The sequence below is a fragment of the Sycon ciliatum genome, chromosome 5 (genome assembly GCF_964019385.1).
Source record: "Sycon ciliatum chromosome 5, ocSycCili1.1, whole genome shotgun sequence".
In the NCBI taxonomy this organism is placed as follows: Eukaryota; Metazoa; Porifera; class Calcarea; order Leucosolenida; family Sycettidae; genus Sycon; species Sycon ciliatum.
In genome coordinates this window covers 15,884,253-15,911,677 of record NC_088647.1, presented here as the reverse complement: position 1 = coordinate 15,911,677, position 27,425 = coordinate 15,884,253, and the positions used below count along the sequence as shown (strand labels likewise).

At 48.4% G+C, this 27,425-nt stretch overlaps 3 protein-coding genes across 3 annotated transcripts in view; 2 read left to right on the top strand and 1 right to left on the bottom strand.

The window, feature by feature from the left end:
• Positions 1-837: 837 nt before the first annotated feature.
• On the bottom strand, positions 838-8,065 carry LOC135816823 (myotubularin-related protein 2-like). Its single transcript, XM_065329924.1, has 2 exons — positions 5,996-8,065; positions 838-3,475 (listed from the first exon to the last, which is right to left on the bottom strand). The coding sequence occupies exons 1-2, from the start codon at positions 7,710-7,712 to the stop codon at positions 1,662-1,664; spliced, it is 3,531 nt and encodes a 1,176-aa protein (XP_065185996.1). The 5' UTR covers positions 7,713-8,065; the 3' UTR covers positions 838-1,661.
• A 181-nt stretch (positions 8,066-8,246) lies between these two features.
• On the top strand, positions 8,247-9,965 carry LOC135817805 (probable isocitrate dehydrogenase [NAD] subunit alpha, mitochondrial). Its single transcript, XM_065331073.1, has one exon. The coding sequence runs from the start codon at positions 8,322-8,324 to the stop codon at positions 9,342-9,344; it is 1,023 nt and encodes a 340-aa protein (XP_065187145.1). The 5' UTR covers positions 8,247-8,321; the 3' UTR covers positions 9,345-9,965.
• Positions 9,966-12,083: 2,118 nt separating this feature from the next.
• LOC135817806 (uncharacterized) overlaps positions 12,084-27,425 on the top strand; it is a 24,257-nt gene continuing 8,915 nt past the window's right edge. Inside the window, exons 1-15 of the mRNA XM_065331074.1 lie at positions 12,084-12,322; positions 12,416-12,451; positions 14,058-14,325; positions 15,197-15,351; positions 15,719-15,760; positions 16,718-16,843; positions 17,208-17,360; positions 17,942-18,178; positions 19,564-19,776; positions 20,321-20,452; positions 23,124-23,372; positions 23,628-23,795; positions 24,653-24,760; positions 25,967-26,093; positions 26,724-27,004. Coding sequence (XP_065187146.1) covers positions 12,287-12,322; positions 12,416-12,451; positions 14,058-14,325; positions 15,197-15,351; positions 15,719-15,760; positions 16,718-16,843; positions 17,208-17,360; positions 17,942-18,178; positions 19,564-19,776; positions 20,321-20,452; positions 23,124-23,372; positions 23,628-23,795; positions 24,653-24,760; positions 25,967-26,093; positions 26,724-27,004 — 2,331 coding nt within the window. The 5' untranslated portion in view covers positions 12,084-12,286. The remainder of the gene's footprint in view (positions 12,323-12,415; positions 12,452-14,057; positions 14,326-15,196; positions 15,352-15,718; positions 15,761-16,717; positions 16,844-17,207; positions 17,361-17,941; positions 18,179-19,563; positions 19,777-20,320; positions 20,453-23,123; positions 23,373-23,627; positions 23,796-24,652; positions 24,761-25,966; positions 26,094-26,723; positions 27,005-27,425) is intronic.

The window sequence follows — 27,425 nt, the reverse complement described above, 5'->3', positions numbered from 1 at the left end:
ATTGTGCCAGCTCATTTCCTGCATGCCCATGTCCGCCCGAAACTGTCAAAGCGTTGAGTGCAATCATGTACATGGGTCAAACTACGTGATTGAAATCAGGATAATTGATTGTATTACAAAATATCACCGTAGCAGAAGTGATGTCAGCGTTGATCTGAAGGGGCAGACAGGTTGGCCATTGTGTATTACCAAATTCCTACTGCTGTGTAATCAGTACTACCAAGAGTTTTTTTTTTACACACATAAAAGTATTCTTCATTCACGAGTTCGAGTACCATCGATCATCAGTGACATCAAGAGTGCATACCCCCCCCCCCCCCCCCCCCAGGTTATGTACTCTTGATACACTGTACTACTGTACTTGTAGCACTGGTCTATTAGGGTATACTGATGTACTCTGTAATTGGTCATGACATAATTTATGAGATTGAGTGCATGTATCCCTTTAATATGGTCTCATGAAATCGAAAGCACAATTTGTTCACGGTTGGGATAGGATAATACACGACGACTGCAGTTGGACACGGGCGCGAGCATACAGAGCTGTCGTTATGTCATCAGATGGCACACATATTGGACAGAGACATGCACATGCGGGGAGTCTGATGTGGACACTGTCCACATACACCACACACGCACGCAGAGGTAACTTTCTTCTTTAGGTGTTGTACACAGCCCTGGCTCTACACACTTTCAATCACTGAGCAATCGCGTGTCCACTCACTCCCTGGTTTGAATAGGGATAGTTCAAATTCCTAGCCCTACCCAAAGTCACACGGCTGGAAGGCCACGGCCGACCATATACACAGTCAAAGCTAGCACCAGCATACGAACAGATGAGCAGGTGCACGTGCATGGCTCAAGAATCGAAGATGGGTATCTTCATGGTCAAGAACAACAAAAAAACAAAAACAAGGTCAGATTCATTATGCCTGCAGGGCGAGGAGAGAACGAGATCGATACAAGACAGTAGTGCGTTTTCAAGGCAATGACAGACGTTGTCAAGAAGACCAGAAGGTCTTAGGTTAGAGGAGAATAAAATGACCGGGTAAGAGGTATAACCTAGTGTAAAAAAAAGTAACATGATATACCGGGGAAAGTTTAAAACTCAGTGAAAGAACGGACGAGACGCCGTAGAGGTTGACACAAGTCTAACATTAAACTGAGGTTGCAAAGTACGCCTGAATACAGCAGGCAGATAAGCTAAGTCAACAGAATTAAGAATGGAAACCCCGCGATAGGACTGTGTCTGGTAAACTTAGAGAAAAGGGAGAGTACTCTCAATGTGCACACACACATCACCACCCGCGACAAAGACAAAGACACACACGTACACGGGCTCACACGTCATCAAGAACACACACACACACACACACACAAACGCATGCATCGCACAATACCTAAAGGAAACCAGCCAAACGACAGGGGAGGAGAAACCGTGTCAAGACTATATACATTGGTACAAGCATTTCTAAAGATCGGTACGGCAGGGCAGGTGCCCAATGAGCAGCCAAACAACAGCTAGCACAGGACAAACCAGTCAGCTATTAAAAAAATTAAAAAACCCCTGATAGAATAAGGGCACGACAAACATGTCAGAGTTCATACAGGACAAAACACACTAGAGCTCTGCACGTTGCACATACACACTGTTCTCACCTCTAGGGATCGAGTGGCGCGTCTGTGCACGCATCTTTCTCATCAAGTTGCTTTTGCATGCTGGCACACTGCTTCTTGAGCTGCAAGCAGATGCGGTAGAGCTCCTGCGAGCGGTCGTGCTCGGACTTGTGTGGCCGCATCTCCGGGTTCCAGCGCGTGTAGTACCCAGGCCAGAACTGCAGGCGGCGCATGGACGCCGACGGGTGCAGCACACAGCTGTAGCCGCTGCTGGAGTACAGCGGGTTCATATACTCCTCCTGGTTCTTGGCAACGTCCGTCCACAGGGAGATCGTCTTGTCCTTCACCTCCTCGGCACGCTCTTTCTCCGAGTTGCACAGGAAGGTGCCATACAGGCACGAAAACAGGTGGTCCAGAATGGTCAGCAGAAAGTGCTCGTTGAACTCGAATGCACACGGGTACTGGTTGGTGATCTGCCACACGGCATCAATGAACTGAACAAAGATTGGCGAACGCTGCTCGTCACCACTGTGTTTGTCCCCATGACCAATACGCTGCTGGAATTTGTGGCCGAACGCAAGCCATTCCTTCTCAATCAGCACGCTAAAACCCGCTATCGTCCGGTAGTACGGGTCCATCAACATCATCGCCAGAGCACAGAGCTGCGATGTCCGATCCCAGCCGTCGGAGCAGTGAACGAAGACAGACACGCCGCTGCCGTCCATGTACTCGACTATACGATTAGCTCCGACCAGCACCAGGCGAACGTGTTCCAGCCAGTGTGTGCCCTCTAGATTGGACAGCCAATGCGTGTCCTCGATGGTCGGATGACACATGTCACGCAGCTTCTTCAGGCTATCGCGCATTACATGGATATTTCCAATGTCCAAAAATACCAGATCCATGCCATAGGCCTCTTCATCTTCATAGCCACCGCCCATAGCCTTGTTGGCTATGGCGTTCAACTTTGGCCGAGCATCCAGAATAACAAGCTTCTGCGTTTGAGGGTTGGCCTTGGCGATCTCTAACAGGAAAGCCTCGTCCTCCTTGCTTCGCTTTCCAAACTTGCCAACTTGCGGCTGGGATCCGCGGAACAGCGATGAGCGGTTTTCTGCGTGCATCCAGGAAAAGGCCGGCAGTCGGTTGCGGCTACGGAACGCTGTGGCGTCCTTCACTTGGTCATCTGTGGCTGATGCTGGAACAGCAAGGACGGGTGGGTAGGATGCACAAAGTTCATAGTTTTCATTAAGCGTCGTCAGCCGGAACTCTTCCGATGGGACTCCAATTCGTGCGAGCTCAGCCTTCATGTCGAACTGGGCTGCGGGACTAGTCTCCCCACTAGGGGGAACAGCGCACACACCATACTCGTACGCGAACAGCGGCCGGCCACTCGACAGCGGGTATGCTAATCGTTGCATCGTTTCGAAAATGAGACGGCGCGAGTGGCCCTCTTGCTTGAAGGCGAACCTGAACGTCCTGAAATCCTTGAACTGCACTTCCAGTCCATAAGCGAATTCACCCTTACTACTGGCACCACCGACCTTCTCCACAGTGTGGACAGCACCCATTGGAGCCACGTAAGTCAACTGTGGTTCTGACTCTGTTGTAGTGAACGTCATCTTGTATGTGCTGAGAAACAGCGTTCCCGGCAAAACGCCATTGTACGGGCAAACAAGGGACACATGCTTGGCAGCCACCTGCATGGACTCTCCGGGTAGCAGGAGAGGGTCTCCGGGCTGAGCAAGCTTCTCATTAGCCTCTAGCAGAAACCGACTCTCGACACTCTGCTCCTCGCTCACGCTAGTTTTACTGGCAGACTGCGACATGTCGGTAACTGTCGATACGGAAATTTCGGGAGCTGGATGTGCCTAAAATTTCATTCCTTCCTGTCACTTTCGCAAACAATCAAACACGCATTCTTCCTTCATCACCAAATCAAATTACTTGCCTCACGCCCACACTTTCAGCATTGGAATGAGACCAGTTTCAGGCAAAGAAAGAAAAAAAGTATGCATAAAATATAACTGGCATAGTCTACTACTATTACTAAACCACGTAAACTGGGAAGAGATTACACGTGGAAACTCAAATACCTAATCGGCTAATGTTTTCTTTGGAAGAAAACTACTTGCACGATCTGTGTCTTTTCAGTTTGATCTTCCACCACCACCACAACCTGACAACCAACAGTACTGGCACTGTACTTGCCACAACATAAAGCGCATGCATGCAGTACGCCAAACTAAAGTACAGTACGACTCACTCTCGTACATGTACAACGCTGCATGAGGAGCCAAGATAAAGACAGCGAGAGTGCAGTGACTTTCTCGCTCACGGATATGGTAATATTACTACCCCATGCTGACAGAATTATGACTTTATAATGATTATTGACTGAATATTGAGCATTGACTCATCATGGTCATAAACCTTGTGCTCACTATTCTCAAGAGTATAACCCCCCCCCCCCCCCAGTACTCCTGCTATTCTCTATACTGTAAACCGTGAAATTATTGCAATGGTCTAATTTCTGCGAAATTCGCGACCGCGTGGGAATCGCGAAATTTAGCCAGCGCGAAAAGGAGATCCATGAAAGGTTTAGCAAGAATGCCACAGGTTTAGCAAGAATGCCATTCTGCGATCGCAAAATTAAAACCTCGCAAACCTGTCCGGATTCTGAAAACGCGAACTAAAAACGCCGCGAAAAGTTCCGCTTTACAGTACCCTATTCCATCCTATTCCACATGCTGCAATAATATCCATCGCACCAAAAGTACACCAACCTCTTGATCGCAGCCCCGTTACTTTGTGAAATTACGCTGATCATCCCCATTTGAGAATATTCAATTATTAGGCCCTAATAATAATATAATATAATTCATCCGCAAATTTTCCCCTCCTGAGGTCCCACAGACATCCTATGATTTATAGCAGTCTTATAGCCCACATTCAAAATGTTAAAAAATGAATCACTGCAGGGCTGTCGGAACCGGTCCGGTTGGTCGGGTTATTACCGGACCAACATTTTAACCACCAACACAGTCATGTTCACTGCTATGGAGGCCATGCGCACCCGCCATATCATACACAAAGTATGAAAGGCACTGAAACTACCGGACCAATCAAAAACTGCTTCTGACAGGCCTGTGGGGGTGAAGTCAGGTGTTCACCCAGTACGTTGCATTTCGCATTGCAAGATAGTTATTTTGAACATGGAAATATGGGTTACACGGTAACTGTTTCCCCCCACTAATTTGACCTGGCTAGAACCCTGCGTTATTATTGACCACAATCATGCATGATCGACGGTCCTTGGTGTTGGACATGACATGTCGATGGTGGGCCATCACATCAACGGCTACTCGGTCGGAGTCGAATCCTTGTGGCAGAAGACTATACAATTGATGGTTCGAGTTACACACAACTGGTAATCGGTGATTGGGTATGTCACTATGTGTATCCCTGTGAGGCACCCCTGTTCGGTGCTTGCCATACTGAATCCGCAATACATACATGCACATGTGCAGTATGCACGCTTGTGCAGTTAGTCAGACGACAAACCCGTGAGTGTCCGGGTATACCTGGTGGCGTTGCAACAGCATACGGCGAAAAGAAACCAACCATGCCATGATCGTTGAGGGAACGTCATGGAATAGAGACAGGCCTTATGTCATCACAACTGCATGCCAGCATAAACTGTATTCCAGCTATGTGCGGACCAACAAAAGGTAGCAGGCTGGTAAAAACCGGATAAAGAACAATTTGAACAGCAATTTTGAAGCAAGTTGCTAGGCAAATGCTTCGCTGTCAACAAGGGTTAATGAAAAGGACACAGATAGCAGCAGCATGACAAGTGTTACAAAGCTAAACAAAATTACACCAATGGTACTAAGCAAAGAATGGCAACGAGAGTTGCATTCAGCAGTGGTCCTACCCTAAAGAGTAAAAAGAAAATGGAAAATGCTACAAGTACAGCTATAGATGATCAGTTCACAAAGTTGTGTGGCAAAAGCACAGTCACGACAGCTTACATGTGACCCAGGTATGCCCTATAGATGATATACTGTTCGGCACTCAATAAAGGTATTCTAAAAATAAATAACAACAACAGTAGAGAACAAACTCAGTAGCAGTGGTGAGGCTTCCTGCAGCTTCATTCATAGGAAAAAGTAGAGAACAAGATACTGGAAAATGTGAATCTAAAAAGTGCAAAAGCGCACGCCGTTACATAAACTGGTAGCAAGCCAGTGCACATAGAAGAACAAGTGTTCCAGCACACATTTCTTTGCCTGCTAGAACAGTACCATGCTGATCAATCTCTTCAAGCAAGTCTGAGTACTACTAGCAGCAGTACCACCTACTAGCTTCAGTCAGTCACTGGAGCGGTTCTGAAACTCACTGGCTTGCTTTTCGTCTAGCTGCGTTTGAAGCTCCTCGCAATGTGCCTCCAGGCTGGTACACATTGCGTGCAGTTCAGAGTTGGAATACGAACTGCCCGACGATCGAATGTTGCGTGGACTCCAGCGCGTGTAGTGGCTCGCCCAGAACTGCAGCCGGCGAATGGTGGCAACCGGGTACAGTGCCTGGTTGTGCATATAGCTGGTATACAGCGGATTGCGGTAGCGCTCGCGTTCACGCTCAAGCTCGGACCACAGCGATGCAGTCTTCTGGCGGATACTGCGGCGCTCTCGCTCATTGTCACAGAGAAATGTACCGTAGAGACATGAGTGAAGGTGGTGCAAAATAGTCAGCAAGTATTGCTCGGTGAATTCGAATGCGCTAGGAAACTGCTGCATCACCTGCCAAACGGTGTCAACAAACTGGACAAAAATGGGAGCCCTCTGCTCGTCACCACTGTGCCGATCGCCATGGCCACAGCGCTGGTGGAACTTGTAGCCGAAGGACAGCCACTCTTTCTCGATCAGCATAGCAAAGCCGGAGATGGTGCGGTAGTACGGATCCATGAGCACCATGGCCAGCGAGCAGAGTTGCGACGTACGGTCCCAGCCGTCGGAACAGTGGACGAACACCGACACTTGACTGCGATCCATCAGGTCCACGATGCGCAATGCACCCGCCATGATCAGGCGTATGTAATCAAGCCAGCGCGAGCTCTCGAGCAGTGACATCCAACGTGACTCATCATTTGCCGACGAGCAGACCTCCTTTAGTTTGCGTAAGCTGTCACGCATGACGTGTATGTTGCCAATATCCAAGAATATGAGCTCCACGGTTTTGTAGTTTTCCTCATCCTCATATCCACCACCCATTGCCTTGTTGGCGAGGGCATTAAGCCGGGGTCGTGCATCCATGATAAGTAGCTTATCTGATCTAGGATTGGCCTTGCTGATTGCGGTCAGGTACATCTCGTCCTCCTTGGAGCGCTTTCCAAATTTGCCGACGAGGGGCTGCGAGCCCCGCGTCAGGCTGGTGCGGTTCTCCGGGTGCAGCCAGGCGAGGGTGGGCAGCCTGGCGCGGCTGCGGAACGCGGCGACCGCCTGCAGCTCGGAGTCGCGCACGTTCGCCGGCACGGCGAACACAGACGGGTACGTGCTGCACAGACTGTACTTTTCGTTGATGCTCGTCAAGCGCCACTGCTCGCACGGCACGCCTATCCTACCCAGCTCCTGCTTCATGTCAAAATAGTCCCAACCACTGCTTGCCGCATCTTTGCTTGATGGCAGATTTTCAAAGTAGATGTTGGCAAACAGCTCCCGGCCATTGTTCAATGGAAACGCTATCTTCAACAAGACATCGTACACTTCTCGCCGCGAATGGCCCTCTTGCTTGAAAGCAAATCGAAAGCTCTGGAACTCTTTCAGCTGGATCTCTAGCCCATAGGAATGTTCTCCTTTGCTGGACGCACCACCCATCTTCTCCACAGAGTGTATGAAGCCCACGGGAGCATTGTACTTGCGGTGTGGCTCTTTCTCAGTGGCGATGAACGAGATCTTGTACGTGGTGACATAGAGAATACCCTGCTGGGGTCCATTGAAGGGACAGAGGTATGTCACCTCACTTGCAGAGCCCTCAAGCACCTCTCCTGGTAGAAGGGTAGCATCTCCAACCTCCACAGGCCGGGCGAAATAGGACATGAAGGACGGCCAGTGGTCTCGACCACACACGCACAAACGTGTCAGGAAGCGATATTTTTTACAACCCTCGACAGCAGGAACAAAAACTTCTCTGATCTTTGGTTGCTCACTTCTCGGACGCCGGTAGACACCGACCAGAACTGAGTCTGTAGAGTTAGGATTTTGGTGTCATTGAACTCCAGCTCCGGCTTCCACTGTCTCCATGGTCTCAGCTAGGGCAGCTGGCTTCAACACCGTGGGATACCTGGTGGTGGCCATCAGTCATCAGGAGCTGACTGTCACTTGGACTGGCCAAACACACGAATCGTCGATGCTTGTACAACTCCTTGCCTGTTCTGTTGCCAGTGTTGCAGACACAAGTGACTGGCACTGACAGTCTGTGTTGGTGTTCAAAGACTGCTGTGTTCAAAGACAAGGGAGATCCCCACTCACCCCAGCTCCAGGCCCAGGTTGACTAGCATGTCCTCTGACGTCACAGGTATTTTGGAATGGTTCTTTTTTCTTGCTATTTTTCGACTTCGATGATCACGCTTGAAGAATTTGGTTTGCACGCCTAATTTTTTTCTTCACTTGCTTGGCGCGTGTGTTCGGAATCAATTCCTGTACAGAATGGCTGCTGCTGCTCGAAGGACAGTTACTCTTATCCCAGGCGACGGCATTGGCCGTGAGATATCTGGCGCGGTGCAGAAGATTTTCAGTGCTGCAAATGCGCCAGTTGAATGGGACGTTCAGGATGTTACCCCCGTTCAACTCCCCGATGGTCGGACTGCCATTCCTCAGTCAGTTGTTGATTCAGTAAACAAGAACAGGATTGGACTGAAGGGGCCTCTAATGACACCAATCGGAAAGGGATTTGTCTCTCTGAACCTCACGCTGCGGAGAACGTTCGATTTGTACGCCAATGTACGACCATGCCGCTCACTGGAGGGATACAAAACTCCTTTTGACAACGTCAATTTAGTTACAATTCGCGAAAACACAGAAGGCGAGTATTCTGGAATCGAACACGAGGTCACCAAGGGAGTGTTTCAGTCGGTCAAGCTGATCACGAAGAAGGCGTCAATGCGAGTAGCAGAATTTGCGTTTGATTACGCCCGGAGCAATGGTCGCCGCGGTGTCACAGCCGTGCACAAGTCCACGATCATGCGACGATCGGACGGTCTGTTCCTACAGTGCTGCCGTGAGGTCGCCGAGCGGCCCGAGAACAGCGGCATTGACTACCGGGAGATGAACATCGACACGACGTGCCTTCGCATGATCATGGAGCCGAAGGAATTCGACGTGATGGTTATGCCCAACCTGTATGGTGACATTCTGTCCGATCTGTGTGCTGGACTTGTTGGTGGTCTCGGACTGACGCCTAGTGGCAACATTGGTGCCAACGGCGTGGCCGTGTTCGAGGCTGTCCATGGCACGGCACCCGACATCGCTGGCAAGGACTTGGCGAACCCGACCGCCCTTCTGCTCAGCGGCGTGATGATGCTCAAGCACATGGAAATGGTGGATGTGGCACAGAAGATCGAGAGTGCAGTGTACGAAGTGATTCGCGACGGCCAGCACCTGACGCGGGATCTTGGCGGTCAAGCGAGATGTTCCGATTACACGGCCGCCGTCTGCGAAAGATTACGGTAATCTGGGCTGGGTTTGAAAATATGGTGCGACAGTGACTCTATTTATTAATTTTTTTCGTGTTCTAGCCTAGACCTTCAGATTTCAGTGCCATCATGTGTGTACATGCTTGCGACTGCCGTGCAGGGAGTCGTCAAATACCTGGCATTTGACGACTCCCAGCTGCTGCTCTGAATTCAAGCTATCTCTTGTAGGGCACAGTTCTACCCTGGTATGGTGGTTTTGCGCGAGTCTGCGGCCATTCACATAATCACATATTTGGCCTCTCCCGCGTAATATGCCATGTTTTGCAGAGTGGGCACAAAGTTAGTGCCCATTTGCAGCGGGAATTTCCAAATTGCGTTGCATTATTATCGCATAGTACAGGTCGTCCCTCGTTAATACATAATCTCTGGGACTTGAGAAATGTTATGTATTAACGGGGTTTATGTACTAAACGAAAGTGTACATAAGTCCTGTCCCCCGTGAATTCCGCGGATTGCAGAATTTCCGCAGAATCCAGCAGTGTCCGCGGAATTCAGAAAATCCCACGAAATATTGCAGAAAAGAGCGAAAACTGCTTTTTCTGGAGACTTGTGATGTATTTCACAGCCAAAGCAACCTGCTCGTGACTTTCAAAATCAACTAACTTGCAGTATATGTTGGAGCTTTCAATTTTTGGACCAGGATTTTGCATAATTTTGGTTAAGAATTTATGGGGACAAGAAATTTCGGTAGGGTTGTGGAAATTCGATCTGTTTTGCGCTCATTTCATTGCAGAATTGCCGCAGAATATAGAAGGATTTGCAGAATTTAAATAACCGACGAGGAGACAACAGTCGTAAAATAGCAATGAAAAATATCAATTGTGCACTCATAACCATGTATAAACAATTAAAATACTGATGATGGTCACACGAAAACGTTCTGGAATTGTTTCATTTTAATTGTTTATACATGGTTATGAGTGCACAATTGATATTTTTCATTGCTATTTGCAGAATTAGCGCAGAATTTACCGTTTTCAGCCGCAGAATTCTGCACGGAATTTCTGACATTCTGCCGTGGAATTCACGGGGAACAGCATAACTAACTACTTGCTTGTGTACCAGAAATTTTCACTTTTTTCAACTTTTCTGAGTGTTTCTTGCTGCCATATATGGCCATGACAAGGGAGCGAGATATTCTTGATTCCCTCGATATATTAACATAAAAATTATGTTATAACGGTCACAGTCTAGTCAGCGAAGATTCTAATCTACAGTTTACGTGATACATGTCCAGCCGCGCCTGTACAGTCACTTGGGAAAAAACAGGGCTTTGTCGGTTTGTGATGTGCGCTCTGATTTCTGAGCTAATTGCGTCCACAAGTAGAAACTAGAACACGATGTGCCTCCACTCGAAGGCCTAAAGTCGTAAAGACCAACAAATTATGTAATATTGAGGTAAGTGGCATGTGGGTACGGAGAAATGTTATGTACTAACGAATTATGTACTAACCGACACAATTTGTAAGGAAGCGACCACGTTTCGGCCGGGACTTGAGATTTATTTTGTACTAACGGGGTTTATGTACTAACCGGGCTCGTATTAACGGGGGACGACCTGTATTCAGCACTTTCCAGGTTCTGCGTTGTGACCCACAATAAATGCTCAAGTACTTGAAGTAGGACCGAGATGTTGAGAAAATTTCCGCTGTCAGGTTTTTGAGTTAGCTGCAGTATGCTTACGAAATAATATATGAGCCAGTTTTGCCCGCATATGTGTAACACATGTACGTGTACCTACCTGTATAGTTATACACCATTTTTTGGATTTTCGACTGGCAGGATAGAGTGGGCCGGCCGCTGCTCTCTCTTGTTACGTGATAGTGACAGGTGGTGTGGCATTCACGGTGGAAGATGTACTGGGGGGATGCAACATGATTTATGTAAATGCCGAAGAATTCACATGGTCTGCTTTGCCTAGTTGGGGCATGGAAGAGGGGGCGGGGGGGGGGGGGGGGGAACTGGAGGAGCAACCAGTATAAATACTACAAAAATAAAAATTTGCAATGGTGGTGTTACATGGTAGCAAGAGTTCATAACTGGGGGTTATGAACTCTTGATGGTAACCTTTGGCAGGCGCCACACGTACACAGGCACAGACTCAGTGAGTGCAAAACAGAGATTGAAAAGTGTAAAATGGAATACTGCCAATAGTGGCATTACTGGTACTCCACATGCGGCATGCATACATCGTATACGCGTACTGTACATAATAACAAGAGTAGATAAACAAGAGTGTGCAACTCCGGATCTCTCCTGCACAATCTGCAGATACCCCGCGCCCACGGCGGAATTTTTTGTTTACGTCACCTTTTTTCAGAGAAACGCGGCTTTGCCGCAGAGCAGTGTGAGAGCACGTGCTGGGCACCGACCTTGTACTTGTAGTGTAAAGCCCAGCCAAGTGCACGAGGGAAAACTCTCCAAAAGGCTCGCAGCGCGTGCGTCGTCGAAAAGATTACGTCAACAAAAAATTCCGCCGTGGGCCAATCCATCCGGATCGGAGTTGCACACTCTTGTTTATCTACTCTTGATAATAATCATTGTGCAAAAATTTGTACATGTAAATGTATCTTTTGCTTTTGTTTTGAACATGACGTCATGCGCTGGCTGTGGGGTGTTGCTATGGACACGGGCGCACGCACATGCTTGCTTCCAAAACTAAACGCAAAAAAGTGATCTGGTGTGTTGTGGTGATTTTTCGGTTTCTGAACATTTTCAATTATCTTTTTCAATAACATTGCTTTTGGAAGGGCTGAACGTGAAGACCACTGAATTCTGAACTAACTACTTACTGCTAAGTAACTGATTTCTTGTGAAGTAGTTCGATATAGAGTCTAGTATTCCAGTGAATACGTCTCGAATTGCTGAGATGAATTGATCCTCGCTTCGTTCTGCCACTTTACTTCGAAAGAGATAATTATGTGGAGCAGACGTGCTGCAACATTCAATGAATTGGTACGGATTTGAACTGATTGCGGATGACGGTAATGGTGATGCTCCACATTTGGCTCACTCTGGAGCTTCTCCTTTCTGCTGATTTGTTTGTAGGGTGCTAAATTGCTACGAGAATGCTATGCGTCGCAGGTACGTGGTCTCGTGCTGTGAGCGTTAAAACTTTATGATCACTTGTGCAATTCCACCTGGCTGTTGGTTTGCTTTGAATTCATTTCAAGTCGATGAACAAATGGGCGAACGTACCTTAATGCATATTGACAAAAATATTGACAAAAAAAAATTGTGCGTCAAGTGTGTGGGTACACCTGGGTCTGCGTCCCACCAGCCATACACTGTAGCTTAGTAGTTTTAAAGCATCACTGGCCTATAGAGAAGGTCCATAGTTCCAGTCCTGGTGGTGACAATCAATTTTTCTGCGGACCGTTTTACCTTTTTCAATTCCTCACACCTATGAATATTTGATGGCACTGGGGCTTCCAGCGCACTACTAGTAGTTTATGTGTGAAGTGTGAGTGGGTACACTGAGGGCTGCGTCCCGTCAGCCTGGGTTCTAAATCACCACAGTTTTCAACCGTCAAAATCACCTACTTTCAGCACATAAGTGTCACTCCACCACTCCACACAGTGCGCTCTCGGTCGAGCCACTCCATTTGCACCGTAGGGTGACTATTCTGTTGAGATTCCATGTATATGTGTGGCTAGTACTAGTAGTATCTCCCACAGTTGTTGTTTGTTTCCCGCACCATTTCCAGCACTGCATGCTATGTACATGCGTTGACCTCATGCAATGAGTGATATGCGAACTGTCATTATTATTGTTATGCTATGTACATGTACCAGCAATGCGTGTTTGCATTGACACCTCTGTTAGAACTGTTCTTACCTAGCACCTCAGTTTCCTAGTGTGCATACCACACGTCTACAGAGCTGCTCAATGAAATCCAGTCGTGTCACTCAAGTACGCGCCGGGTGTTGCGCAGCCCTCGACCCGCGAACACCGCGCTGCGAAATGGTGCAAGGCGCAAACTTGACTCGCGCGACCGGATTTCATTGAGCAGCACCGTATGTAGAAAGTGCGGAATCGCGCCTGTTTCGCTCTATATAGCATCAATCACTCGTCTCAAACATTCATTATCCACCACAGTATCCCCTTTGCTAAGCTCTGTTGGATGGAAATATCTGTCTGGAAGTTATGGCAATTTCAGCATCACGACGGAATTGTCCTCGCTGTAATCACATATGGTTCAATTTGCAATCAAGGTCCAATGACTAGATACGAGTGGTGTGCGTAGAACCAGTGATTCTGGATCAGCATGTGTGTGAGTGTGTGTGAGTGAGTGTGTATGTGTGTGTGTGTGTGCGCGCGCGTGCGCGCATGTGTGTGTGTGCATGTGTGTGTGTGTGTGTGTGTGTGTGTGTGTGTGTGTGTGTGTGTGTGTGTGTGCCTGGCTTGGGAGTTGCCAAGACCGTCCCGGCTGGAGACGAGTTGCGAGTAGTACTCCACCGCCACGGCCCGCTCCTGATCCTCTTCTCTGTGTCTGTGGACGCCCATTTCGTCGACCAGGAGACCTGAAACGACATGCCAAATTCTGCGGTTGTGTTCTCACTTGAACTTTCCGACATTCACTATCATTGCGTACGCAATGGGCAAGGTCAAGGTGTGTGTGTGTGTGTGTGTGTGTGTGTGTGTGTGTGCGCGCGCGTGCATGTGTGTGTGTGTGTGTATGCTGTACAGTGTCCATGCCGGCAGCCCAGTCTGGTGCGCACCCATGGCAGCTGGTCGTGCAGGTCTCTGTCAACCGCCGCCGAGGATACAGTACGTAACCAGCCTAGTCAAGCCACTGGACAGCAGCAGCAGCAGCAGCAGCAGCCTGCCGCACCACAGTCCAAACTCCAGTTCCTCGGCGACGCATCAAGCTTCACGAATGCCGCACGGCCTATGCTCGGGGCGCCGATCGATAGCACTCTTGCACGAGCGCCACCAGCGCCCGACAAGCAACCGAGTAAGCCCTTGTGTAGTGATCAACATTGCGATGTGCTGCGGATATACCGTGGGAAGTAATCGGTGCATGCTTGCATTATCCCAGTGGCTGTTTAATAGCAGTGCTTTTGCCTTATACGCCAGTGTTTGGACCACATTTGATATGAATAAAATGAGCGCTAACAGGGGCGTTCCTGTGGGTCAACACACTCTTCAGATTTGCATGCTTCTATTATGAGTCTTGCTAATATGCCTTCGCACTAAATCACGTGCACACCTGTCAATGGTCACTCGGCTCACATGCAGTATTGTGGGAGTAGAGTGGGACAGGTAGGACTGAGATTTGCCGTACAATTGTACTTTAGAAAAAGAGAGGACCGTAGGTTTACAAGTCATCCGTTTTGGCCAACACTAACGATTATAAGCAGGATACTGGCGAGTCAGAACGTTCAACAATTAGCACAAAACTGACTGATTTTAGCACAAAACTGACTGATTTTAGCACAAAACTGACTGATTTTAGCACAAAACTGACTGATTTTAGCACAAAACTGACTGACTGTGATAGTGACATTCATTCCTTGGCTCTGCATCCGAGTCTAATTGTACTTGTCTTTATCTGTTGAAATGGTTGGCCTGCTACAGTCAACCCTGCGAATATCGGCCCTCGTTCGGGGCAAACGAGAAATGTGTTGGTATGCACGAGGTGTCGTTTTTCGAGAGGTTGGAAGTATGCAGGCAAGTGGTTGCTTCGTCCGAAGATTGTGTTGCTATTCGCGAATTGTTATGTCCGGGGTCGTTGTTTGCGAGGTTGCCTGTATCCTCGTACACCACTTGTACTGGACTTGTTCCTTCTCTAATGTAACACCGGTGGTGTTTCTCGTATGTCGTAGCACTACAGCCGGTAACATTCGAAGATTATGCTGCCAGAGCACTGCAGCCTTTCGAGGAGCACAACGTCCCCGAGGTGGCCTTGTCTATGATGGGGAAATCGCTGGATGATGCTATCGAGGTCCTTGAAGATCTAGTTGTCAATTGTCTGGCAGCCGTGAGTATGACTTGCTTGTTTTTAACTATATGTCCGTTCTCTGTGCCGTGAAAGTTACCCTGCGGACACTACCTGTTTAGGTAATATAATATTGCATACGTGCGAGCTGTGCTCTCCTCGGCGTGCGTTTGTGGCGGACCTGGCACATCTGCAAATACTGGTGCTGGGGTATATGCGGGCGTTTACAGCATTGACGGGCTGTTTTGGTGTCAGTATTCGTTCTATGCATGTTACGGCACTAGAGATTGCCCTCATCATCGTCGTCATGATCACCATGCTCGGCATCATCTGGTTTTTGCCAACCTTTTGGTGTATGATATTGTTAGCATTGTGGCTGTACAGGTGTATGTATGTACTTGTGCTGCAGACAAAGACTCTTCGAAAAAGGAACACTGACCCGGAGATTCAGGTAGGATTGCTACTGCCATTCAGACTTGAGTAGGCAATTTTGTGTAGTGGATATTGCCTGCTGCTGCTGCTGGCATTTCTTTTGCTCTGCGGACGACAGTTGCTTTTGGCATTATGTGTCATGTGGTGCGTACCCTGCAGAGCTATTCCCCTGTTTGAACAAGGCCAATGCGTGTGTGTGTGTGTGTGTGTGTGTGTGTGTGTGTGTGTGCGCGCGTGTGTGTGCGCGCGTGTGTGTGCGTGTGTGTGTGTGTGTGTGCACGCGTGTGTGTGTGTGTGCACGTGTGTGTGTGCGTGCGTGTGTGTGATTGTGTGTGTGTGTGTGTGTGTGTGTGTGTGTGCACGTGTATGTGTGCGCGCGTGTGTATAGCACCCGCGTTGGGAAGGGGGGGGGGGGGCACACGCGTGTTGTATGAGATTGCCATGCATTCTGACCTTATGATATTGTCTGTTTTGACACTGGTGAAGAACCTTGCATACTAGAAAGATGGGTGTGTTGAGAAGATGTCGTAAAGCCATGTCAAGTGAGATAGAAAGTAGAAAATATTAGAAATGCATGGCAACCCAGGCATGTCTACTCACTCTGTTGAGATGTGGTACATGTATCTTGTTCTGCATGTGCAGGCATAAGTTACGATGACGTATGCGCATAGTTACCTGTGTTTCACTAGTTGTGCTCCATGCCGCCATTACGTTACGTGTGCGCGACTGTCTGTTTGAACTACAGGGCAGTTGTATCATCACATGCCCAATGGCCGACTCCAATTATGTGTTGGCTCTCTGTGCCTCTCTTCCCTCGGGTCTTCAGCTTGTGAGAATGAGAAGGCATAGTGTGTCAGTACCATACCCCCCTTCCCCCCCCCCCCCCCACACACACATCGGTTTAGCCTTTGTCTCAAGGCGGCTTGCATCATGCTGGTGTGTGGATAAGTTTTCTCTTTTTTTTGGTTTCCCGCAGCGCACTCAACTCAAGCATCATTTCGAGACGAAGCTCAAGGATCTTCTTGATAGCACTGGGTTCCGTAACTTGTTGAACCTCCTTGTCCATGAGTCGTCAACAGCGTCCAATCACCAGCTTATTCGGGTACGGTACAGTGCATGTAGTGACACACTTTGCAATGAGGGCTTGCACGCGTATGTGTGAGTGTGTGCACGTGTGTACGCGCATGTGTGTGTGTGTGGGTGGGTGGGTGCGTACGTGTGTGTGTGCATGCATGTGTGTGTGTGCATGTGTGTGTGTGTGTGTGTGTGCGCGCGCGCGTGCGTGTGTGTGTGTGCTTGTGTGTGTGTGTGTGTGTGTGTGTACGTGTGCATGTGTGCGTGTGTGCGTGTGTGTGTGTGCGTGTGTGTGTGTGTGTGTGTGTGTGTGTGTGTGTGCGCGCGTGTGTGTTAGCATCAGATGTAGCGTATGGTCATTGAGGGTTTTTTCTATTTCTCTCTTACCGCAGACAATGGCTGCTCTGTCCAATTTTTCCGAGGAGGAGTGTATAATTGCCATAAAGCCTATTGTGGAACGCTTGGCAAAGCCTATCAAGCCAGTGATGGGTCGGCTATCAACTGGCGAACTCACTGCTTTCTTCCACACATACTCCGTGTTCCAGGTAGGTGGATACTGGATAGTGGTTTGCCTGTTGGTGTTGTGCTCTGCAAGCACTCTTGCCAGGCACCTGTCGGTACGAAGCGAGGATTCAGCACTGGGTCCTGGGTCGTTGTTTGTCAAATTTATCGTTTTTCAGTGTGTTATTTTTTGTGCTCACTGATTTGTTGTGAGCTGTTATTTCAGTGTCTGGGTTGCCAGTAGTTATTGCTTACTTCCTGCAATGCTGAATCTAGTTTATTTTGCCTGGCTAAAGTACTTCGCTGCTGTATGTCTATGTGTAGTGTTGTGGTTTAAAAATGGAGAATATCACAGTAGAATTGCACGCAGAACAATTATTTTGTTCATGCTCTTTTAAATGTTGGCTGCACCGCATGCACTGTGTCTGAATCGTGCTCGACAAGGTTTTGGTCCAGCCGAATCGCGCGAAGGTTGTCTTACATGCCAGCCGATGTCAACCTTCCCAATAAACAATGTAATCAGTTCAGTTGAATATATGCCTACTTATATGCCTGGCTCTCTTTACTGTAAACAATCGGCGTGGAGACAATAACTCTCTTTACTGCATTTCCCATTGCCTAACAGATCAGCGATGCCACGGCGTGGAAAGAGGCCATGAACCAGATCAACAACCGCTTCAACCTGTTTGAGGTGGGTGACCTGACACAGCTGATGGTGTCGCTCACCAAGGCTCCCTACCTGGCCGACACCGTGTCCTACTTTCTCACCAAGCTGAGCGTGCGCGTCCACCCGCTAATGACTGGCATGAGCCCCGATGCTCTGGTCAACACGCTCAAGGCTTACAAGACTACAGCTCTATCGGTAAGTAGCCACCGTACTGTACAGTGCTACAGTTATGTGCAGTCTGTCCAGCCTTGCCACCATTCCAAAGCAGGACACCCACAGTAGAATGTATACAAAGGAAATTATCTCCCGTGTAAATGTATACAAATGTTTTGGTCCAAAGCAGGAGTGACTGTCTTGGTCCAAAGCAGGACGGTTGGACAGTCTGTATGTGACTGTCTTGGTCCAAAGCAGGACGGTTGGACAGTCTGTATGTGACTGTCTTGGTCAAAGCAGGACGGTTGGACAGTCTGTATGTGACTGTCTTGGTCAAAGCAGGACGGTTGAACAGTCTGTATGTGACTGTCTTGGTCCAAAGCAGGACGGTTGGACAGTCTGTATGTGACTGTCTTGGTCAAAGCAGGACGGTTGGACAGTCTGTATGTGACTGTTTTGGTCCAAAGCAGGACGGTTGGACACTCTGTATGTGACTGTCTTGGTCCAAAGCAGGACGGTTGGACAGTCTGTATGTGACTGTTTTGGTCCAAAGCAGGACGGTTGGACCGTCTGTATGTGTAAACCTTGCTTGATAGTTTAGCAGTAGGCACGCCAAGTAGTGTGCATTTGGGGTCAAATCTCACCTAGTGCCACTGCACTTTCCTTCCAGTCCAGTGAGAAATATACAGACACTATGCGCCGCGGCTTGCAGCCAGGCTAGCTACTGTAATAATCATACTGAATCGTTAATTTTAGTGACGGTCGAATTTAGCGATAATGGCGAAAGGAGTGTTTTCGCTTTTAAGTGTAGTCACGACAGTCGAAAGTTGCATGAATCTTCAGTCTCCTTTCTTCTGACATGAAAGGCTGATCGCTAAAAGTTTACCATGCATATTCGTGCTGGGTTTACACTAAAGTTTTCACCTGCCGAAATTAGCAATTTTTCAGTGTTAAACCGGGGTTCAGATAAGAGAGGTATGACGGCCATGTTTCTGGTTTCTTGTTGCCTCTGAGATGCCTACTGTGGCACCCACATTGCCTTTCCCAAGTGCTGTCCATCATGTCAGGAGCTTGTTTCCGAAAGAAAAAAATGCGATTCAAGACTAAAGGCCCGAGTCACGAATATGACTTTGACTGCAAGCAAGTTTAAAGTGTAAATTAGCGTATTGGACACTAGGGACTATTGTGTTGTGACTGCTACACTGGTGTAACTTATTCTCTGGAGATTACAGCCAGTGCACATGTACTTCACTTTTAAGTTCTTGACGTATGCCTTTCACACGGTTGGCTTCTAGTATGTGGCAGGTGTATCAGCCGCTCTGGTCTTCAGATTAGAGTTACGGTGGTTGGCAATTTCCCATTGTGTGTGTGTGTGCGCACACGTGCGTGTGTGTGTACGTGTACGCGTGCGTGCGTGTGTGTTATAGGATCGCAAAGGGCCCAGCAGCAAGTTCCGCAACCATGCCCTGACTGAGCTGATGGCCAGGTTCACCGAGCTGCCCGACACACTGGTCTACGACGTCGTGGTGACCATGATGGAGTCTGCAGAGAAGAGCAGTGGTCTGGGAGCATGCCTGGACACTTATCTAAAGGACAACTACCGCCTATGGTCGCAGGAATCACTACTAGTCTTCCTCAAGGTATAGAATGAATTCTCTGCTAGTAGCGTCTCGTGGAGTGGGTTGGTTCGCAGGAATCACTACTCGTCTTCCTCAAGGTATAGAATGAATTCTCTGCTAGTAGAACTCGTGGAGTGGGTTGGTTCGCAGGAATCACTACTCGTCTTCCTCAAGGTGTAGAATGAATTCGTTGCTAGTAGCGTCTCGTGGAGTGGTTTGTTTGGCAAAGCTCATTGTCGCAACCCTTTGCTATGTTCCTTGCACCATTCGTACTGCTCGACACACCGACGTCCTTGCAGCACAGCTAGCACAATACAAGAGACTGAATGAGCCCATTGCGCAATGACGTAATTTGTACCATAAACTCCCCACACAGCCGCCTGGGCATGGTCGTCTGGGATGTTGGCAATGCGCAATGGGCTTCATGACTGGGCGTCTGGCTCGCCAGTGATGTGGTTTCTAGGCTGAAGAAAAACCAAATTGCTCTGGAAATAGGGGTTGTGTTATTATCCTGAATATATTTTCCATTGTTGTATTTTGCTGCCGTCTGTCGTTCTCTGGACAGTACATGTATGCAGCTGGCGCCGTTCCGTCACCGGTCATTGTTGACTCGCTATTGATCAAGATCTTTGAATTGGTGAAAACCAGCTCGCCGAAAGCCTACATGGAGGCTGCCTGTTTCTTAGCTGATCACGGGGTGAGTGCTAGTCTCAGCATAGGTGTGTGTGTGTGTGTGTGTGTGTGTCCAGGACCAGGACCGTGTGTGTGTGTGTGCGCGCGTGTGTGTGTGCGCGCGTGTGTGTGTGCGCGTGTGTGCGTGCAGGTGTGTGTGTGTGTGCGTGCGTGTGCGTGTTATGCATATCACTTTGTGCCTTTGCACTCACATACTTCTGAAGTACATGTACTCGTGTTTAACTACAACACACAGCATCTTGCGGTTAGGAGGGTGTTGGCTACGGAGAGAGCAGGATCTTGGCGGAGCCAAGAGGATAGTCACGTCCGAGGGACGAAGACCGAGAGCCCTGAGTAGCCGGAAATGAGCATGGCCAACACCCCTTTATTTACTTTATCAAAGTTAAATGATTGATAAATATGGTGGTAAAGACACACCTGGCAATATGGCGGTAAACACACGCCTGCCCACACACGCTCTCTAGGCTGCAAAGTTCTGGCACAGAGCTCTCCTTCTCACCACCACCACCATCAGTTCGCGCCTGGCGCCTGGTCGATGCATGGCTGGCGGTATCCGGCATAGCAGGCTGGTACATCAAGTAGCGCATGGCACATAGATGATGACACAGCAACGACATAGCTCGATTGCGACGTACGTTTCGTCCCCGCTGGACTCATCAGGCAATCTTCTTCTTGGATGTCTTCATACGGAGCTTGACTCGGGAGAGCTCTGTGCCAGAACTTTGCAGCCTAGAGAGCGTGTGTGGGCAGGCGTGTGTTTACCGCCATATTGCCAGGTGTCTTTACCACCATATTTATCAACCATAAGTACAGCTGCAGTGGTGTCTTCAATTTCATTCTCCAAAGTTAAATGAGAGATGAGAAATGGGAGGTGGGTGGGTGAAACACAACGATCTGACAAGAGTGATCCACACACAGAGCGGATCGAAATATATAACTACAGTCTGTTTCAAAAAGATTAGCAATCAAGTTTGGGTCTTAAAAAGTATGAAGATAAGGGAAATTTGGACAACAAAGTACATAAAACGGGTTGTCAGGGCACGGCAAATTGTTCTGTGAAGGCTTCGGAATAATTGGACCAACCGTTAAGGAGTTAGTATTTCGGCCAGGTTTCTGGCCTTTTCCCATGGTTTATAATTTGCCCTGGAAGCCAGTATCGATTTGTTATCAAAACCCACGATTTATCCATTCCTTTTTGGCCTTGTGGTTATGAATGCTGTCTGCTGACCATGAAGTTGTGAGTTCAAATCCCAACAAATCTTCAAGTCAAACATTTTTTCTTCATTTTTTCATTGTTTTGGTGATCACGCTGGTACAAGACAAAGAAGGTGGCTGCGCCAAACGACTTATTGTTGGAGCTCGCGTTTCCTGCCGAGCTGACTGACACTTGACTGGCTCACGCCATGTGAAGTTGTGAACACATACAACACTGAAACCGTGTGAGTGAACACGGAATTCGGAAGTCATTGCGCTGTAGCTACGTGTTGTTGAATACACCGGCACATCGATCGATCGATTTCTGTTTGAGAATTTTTAGTATTTGAAGATCGCCAATTATTTATTTGAATTTAGGAGTCAACGCCGTCTTCTATCAGCTTTCACAGGCGTCTGCTTTTCTCAAAATGTCGTCGAAGTCACACGGATAGCTTTGCCACTTCGAGGCCTTGGGAAGGAGTCTGTGTCGATGCCGTTTTCGTCACATCGTGAGAGTAAATTGCACCCCGGCAGCTCAAAGAATCTATTTGGTCACAAAACGGACGCATCCCGCTCGTCAAAATTTACCACACTTTCGACATGTCCTCTCTGACTCCATATCGATGCGAGGAAGAACTCGTTTGTTGTAAACCAGACGAACATGTACGAGTACCGACGTCATTGTCATTTTTCATACTTTCGCGCGGAATATTTCTTCGAGTTCACAGTGAGTTTTTCCAGGCAGCGCTCGAGCGCTCATACGGTAAGACGGCAAACTCCCCGGGCGATCGCCAGGATTGCTAATCTTTTTGAAACTGACTATAGGCAAACTTTAGCATGCCACGTTGAGTGCCCACGACGCATGCCGCCTACGTTGAGTGTCGCGCATGAATGAATGCCACGTTGAGTGTCACGTTGAATGACACATAGAACTCCACGACGCATAGAGTGCCATGTGAGCATGCACCAAGGCGTTTGACCGACATGGATACCGTGATGAACAGTGCACGTGACTGTAGCCAGCAGCAAAGCATGAGCATGCAGTAAAAGCGCTAGCTATCATAGCAGCATAATTTGAGTGGTAGCACGAAGCAGCCGCGGGCACCCATTAATCTGCATTATTACTATAATGCTACATTTGCGACAGGGAGTAGCCTCTGGCGTTTGGGACTAGAATGAAATATGTAAGTAAGGAGAAAGGACCAATAAATTACGAGTTATGACTAACAGTCCACCAATGTAACAAGATATTACACCGTCGATAGTGCCGCGACAACTAAGCACATGACTGACAGGGGTATTGAGACATTCAACGACCTGACACCTGATCACGTATTGGTCCTTTGTCTTTACTTCAATACTATTGGCTAAACATCCGAGTTATATTGAAATATGTGCATTCTCTATGTGTATCTGGTGTGGAAAGTTCCACCTGCTTCTCAGCTGAACTTGACGAAACCCGTTCCGATCTCTCTGTACAGATGTTGTCTCGCACCCTGGCTATGGTGATTAGCAAGGAACTAGCTGATAACCCGCAGCGGTTGAACAACATTGACCTGATGCAGCTGTCCAAGGTGGTCGGCGTGATCAAGAACGTGGATCAGAACCCACTGCCGCGCCAGATACCGCGTCACCTCTGCAAGTACCTACCGGCAATGGGCTATGATGATCAGCTGCATGCCATCGAGGCCCTGCACAGCATGGGCTCACACGATGAACGCCTGATCACGGTATGTTGGTGCTAGTGCTGGTGGTGGCGGTGTTGCTGTTGTCGTAACGCATGACGTCGTTCTTGTTCTTAATATGCCCCTTTATGTTCCTTACCGCTGCAAAAGGTGTCGGATTAGAGAGGGGCGAGTGTGACACTGTCTGTGCCGTACCTGTGTGATTGCAGACCCTGGATGGCCTATGGGTGCGTTAGCCACTGTCCCAAGTGCACAGTACCCCTGTATCACTGTCTGTGTGCCATACGTGTGTGATTGCAGACCCTGGACGAGCAGCTGATGTCAGACCTGGCCAAGATCCCGCTCAACCTCAAGTCGGTCCTGTTCAGCTATTTCCGCGGTGCCCAGGAAGCTGGTATTCCCGGAGCAGAAGAACTGGTGGAGAAGTGTGCTGGCGACCTGTCTGGACTCAGCCTGCCCTGGGACATGGTAAGGTTGCGAGCTCCGCGCATTTCAACTAGCTGTCTCTGTTTCTGGACATTCTTCGGTTCACTCGGAGAGTATCGTATTTTTCGGAGTATAAGCCGATTACATCTTCCCGTAGCCTCTACTCATGCAGTATTGGTGCATCTGTTTGTTACTGCACCTCTGAGGGCCATACATGTCGGTGCAATAGCAAGGATACTTTAATATTACTAGTAATAATTCTATGCAAGATATGGTGACTGACATAGTGCATGGACTATGGAGGCTCCTACCGGACATACAGTCTAGTTGACCACCTCAACTTGCATCTGCAGCGCTGCCAAATAATTTTCGCCCAAAATCGGACACCCTTCACCGCCAAGGCTGGCCACATGGTGCGAATTTTTCTCCTCGGCAATTTTTTTACAGAGAATTCAAAATATCGCCTAAAACACCCTGAAAATTTGCTTCATTGCCATGGTAACCCCGGAGTTGTCAAGAATTTTGTAATGATGAGTGTGGTCGCACACTGACTCTGTAGTCTGTACAGACTGTCAGCGTACATGCCATCCAACCTGATCCAGGCATGTTACTTTGCACTTCCACAGCCAAGCGCTAGCCTTTTTAGAAGCAAATGTACAGTGATTTGTGCCTTCAGTTGCGCTGAAAAGTGAAAGCACAGGACTTCTGCTTAGGAAAGTAACAAGATACATGTACATGTACATGTACTGTTGAAAGTAATGATCTCTGACATTTTGGCTGCTTTTCGGACGTTTCCCTTTCGGACCGGTTTTCAGAAGAGCCTTCAAAAATCGGACGGTTTGGCAGCACTGCATCTGCATAACTGTGCTCTCTGTAACTATACCCCTTTGCTTGCACAGTCTATGCGCATCCTGCACAGCTTTCAGACAGCACCGCCGGCAGGTGGGCTCTCGGACCAGATGAGCAATTTGAGGCACGTGGCCGCGCGCTCCGGATTGGATCAGTTTGTAAGTTACTCCGGCTTCTTGTAGTTTGAGCACTCTATCGCTAGAACAACGAGCTATCTTAATGTCTGTTTTGCAATACGTGTGCCACGGCCGGTAGTTCGGCTTACTTAAACTAAAGCTCGTACCTGCACTGATGAGGCTTAGATGGCCGAAACAGCTAGCTGTCCACAGCATCAGTTACTCCAGTTATAGATGGGTACTTCCGTTTCAGTAGCTGGTGTGTCTGCTGAAAATGTGGCCGCATTTGGTGAACTGGGCACTGTGTGCGTGTGTGGGTTGCTGGACATTGTTTTTATAAGTTGCAGCGCCATTCCTAGGTCTTTGTGGTACAGTGTCAGTGTGTTCACTGTTTGGGCGTGCTGCCATGCGTATGGGCTGGAACTGGTAGTGTTGCAAAAGAAGGATCCACGGGCGGAATTCGAGCCAGCCCCCTGTCTTACTGGGACAGTGTCCTACCGATTAGGCTACCGGGGATCACGCACACTCACACACGTATGCACGCACACACACACGTGCACACACATACGCACACATACGCACACACACACACACACACACACACACACACACACACACGCACACACCTCAGAACTCAGACATGCCCATCGCGGAAGCGATGATAGTGAACAGCTATGTTAGACATAGCAACTTGTGCTGGGATTACACCACTCAACAGCTTGCAAGGCTGATGAATTGACCGCCACTATTTTTAGCCTGGTATCCACCACACAGCTGTTTGAAGTGACTTTTTGTGGCCGGTGAATCTCTATTTTTCATTTTTCTTTTTTTTACTACACACACACCACACCACATACTCCGGCATACACTGGCTGTTGGTAACCACCCAGGAGAATGAAAGAAAAGTCAGGAAGAGTCCGAGAAAGGGAAGAAAGACGTGTGCGACCATAATCGTCGGGAATTGAACCCGCAACCTCTCGATTGACACACACACACACACACACACACACACACACACACACACTCACACACACTCACACACACACACACACGGCCCCTTCTTGCTACAGTAACACCCTTGCTACCTTGGCAACGTGTCTGGATTTGTTCGAATCCTCTGGTCTTACTGTCAATCCAGTGATGAAAGATTACAACGTTGCTGGTGTTAGTGCTGCTGTTTCTGTTGTTTTCCTTCATCTTGTTTTCTTATCATCTTGTTTCTTGCTGTTGGGTTTCTGGGTTTTGTAGATGACAACCAAGGAGATTGGTGTGTCTGCCATTGATCATCTTTGGTTAGCCATTGTTTCCTTCTCTCACGATCACGACAACCTGAACGATGTAGACCGTGATTTGTATGAGCGTCTGTTGCGCTGTGGTAAGCTGTTTTGGCGACTGGCTGTGTTCTTTGAAGTTACTAAGCAGCTGAGCATGTGTGTGTTTGTGTGTGTGGGGGGGGGGGGGGGGGGTGCATGCGTGTGTGTGTGTGTGTGTTGGGCATGCGTATGTATGTATGGAGATGAGGGCGGGGAGGGGGGGATTGTGTTAGGGCATGTTCGATTGGTAGGATCGGGATCCAGATCAACTGGATCCACTGGATTTGTACCCTTTCGATTGGCCTGGAGCTATACTAGCTGTTGAAGGAAGTGCATTCATGTTCTCTTAAGGTGCCCCCCCCCCCACGCATACACATACACAACATGGTCCTCTCATCTAGTGTCATGTTAGTGGAGGTGACACCCTTTACTTTTGTAGTAGTTAGGAGGGCCTTTACAATAGGTCCTGGCGGGTTAGTGTTAGCTTCCATTGTGAGTTCTCTTCGGAACGGAGACGAAAGTTTACTTTTAGCTTTTTTAGGACAGGTGGTTGGTTGCCTTTAAGGGTGGTCGCAAAGGTTTTTTGTCGTCCCTGAAACGAACATCGTTCCTTTCGTACTCGGACCCCTCCCCTCCCTATGGTGTTGATGTATTGCATCCTGTCTGTCCTATTTTCTGCTTTGTGTGGTCAGTTGGTAAGCTGCCCGTGTTGTCAATGGAAAGTCAGACGGCTGCCAAGGGTGAGCTCATCTACCAGCTGATCACGACGCTGTACAACCTGGTCGACCTGGAGACCACCGCCGGCGCCGAGTCGCTGGAGATGGAGTCTGTCATGGGCTTGCTGCACTTGCCACTGTCGCTTCGAGTCGCCTGGCTGCGCGACACCAAGACCGACCAGTTCTTCGACATCTTGAAGATCGTGGCCAAGTGCCTGAAAGACCATCCGGTTGATTTGAAGAGCTGGCTCTCATCAGTAAGTAGTTTTTTTGCTTCAAGTGTTTGTCAAGTTTTGAAGCAAAAACAAGTGCCCAGGTTGTATATCATTCATTGCATGTCCCACACTGCTCGTCAAGAAAACCCGATCAATCAAGCCAGTCAATGCGATAGTTTTCTACTTAACTGGCTAGTATGACCGTGGAGAATTTCTCCCTGCATTACCGTATTTGCTCTATAATAAACCTTGCTCGGATACTGGACCATGTTGGAGTACGGAGAAGAGGTAGGTAAATTAAGAGAGCGAAAAACCAGTTCACCGTACTGGACTAGTAAACCGGGCAATTCAGCGCTGGTACTGGTGTGCCATGCCCGACAAGCTCCTGATGCACTGTTCCATGTTTGTCCAAAACGACTGGAGTGTTGGAGTAGAAGACGATTCTCAAACACAAGAAGACCGT

Coding starts and splice junctions, on each gene's coding strand:
- LOC135816823 (XM_065329924.1), bottom strand. CDS start 7,712: ATGTCCTATTTCGCCCGGCCTGTGGAGGTTGGAGATGCTACCCTTCTA. Junction 3,476..5,995: donor TGAGTTTCAGAACCGCTCCA/GTGACTGACTGA, acceptor AGGCACATCCAG/CTCCCGAAATTTCCGTATCG.
- LOC135817805 (XM_065331073.1), top strand. CDS start 8,322: ATGGCTGCTGCTGCTCGAAGGACAGTTACTCTTATCCCAGGCGACGGC.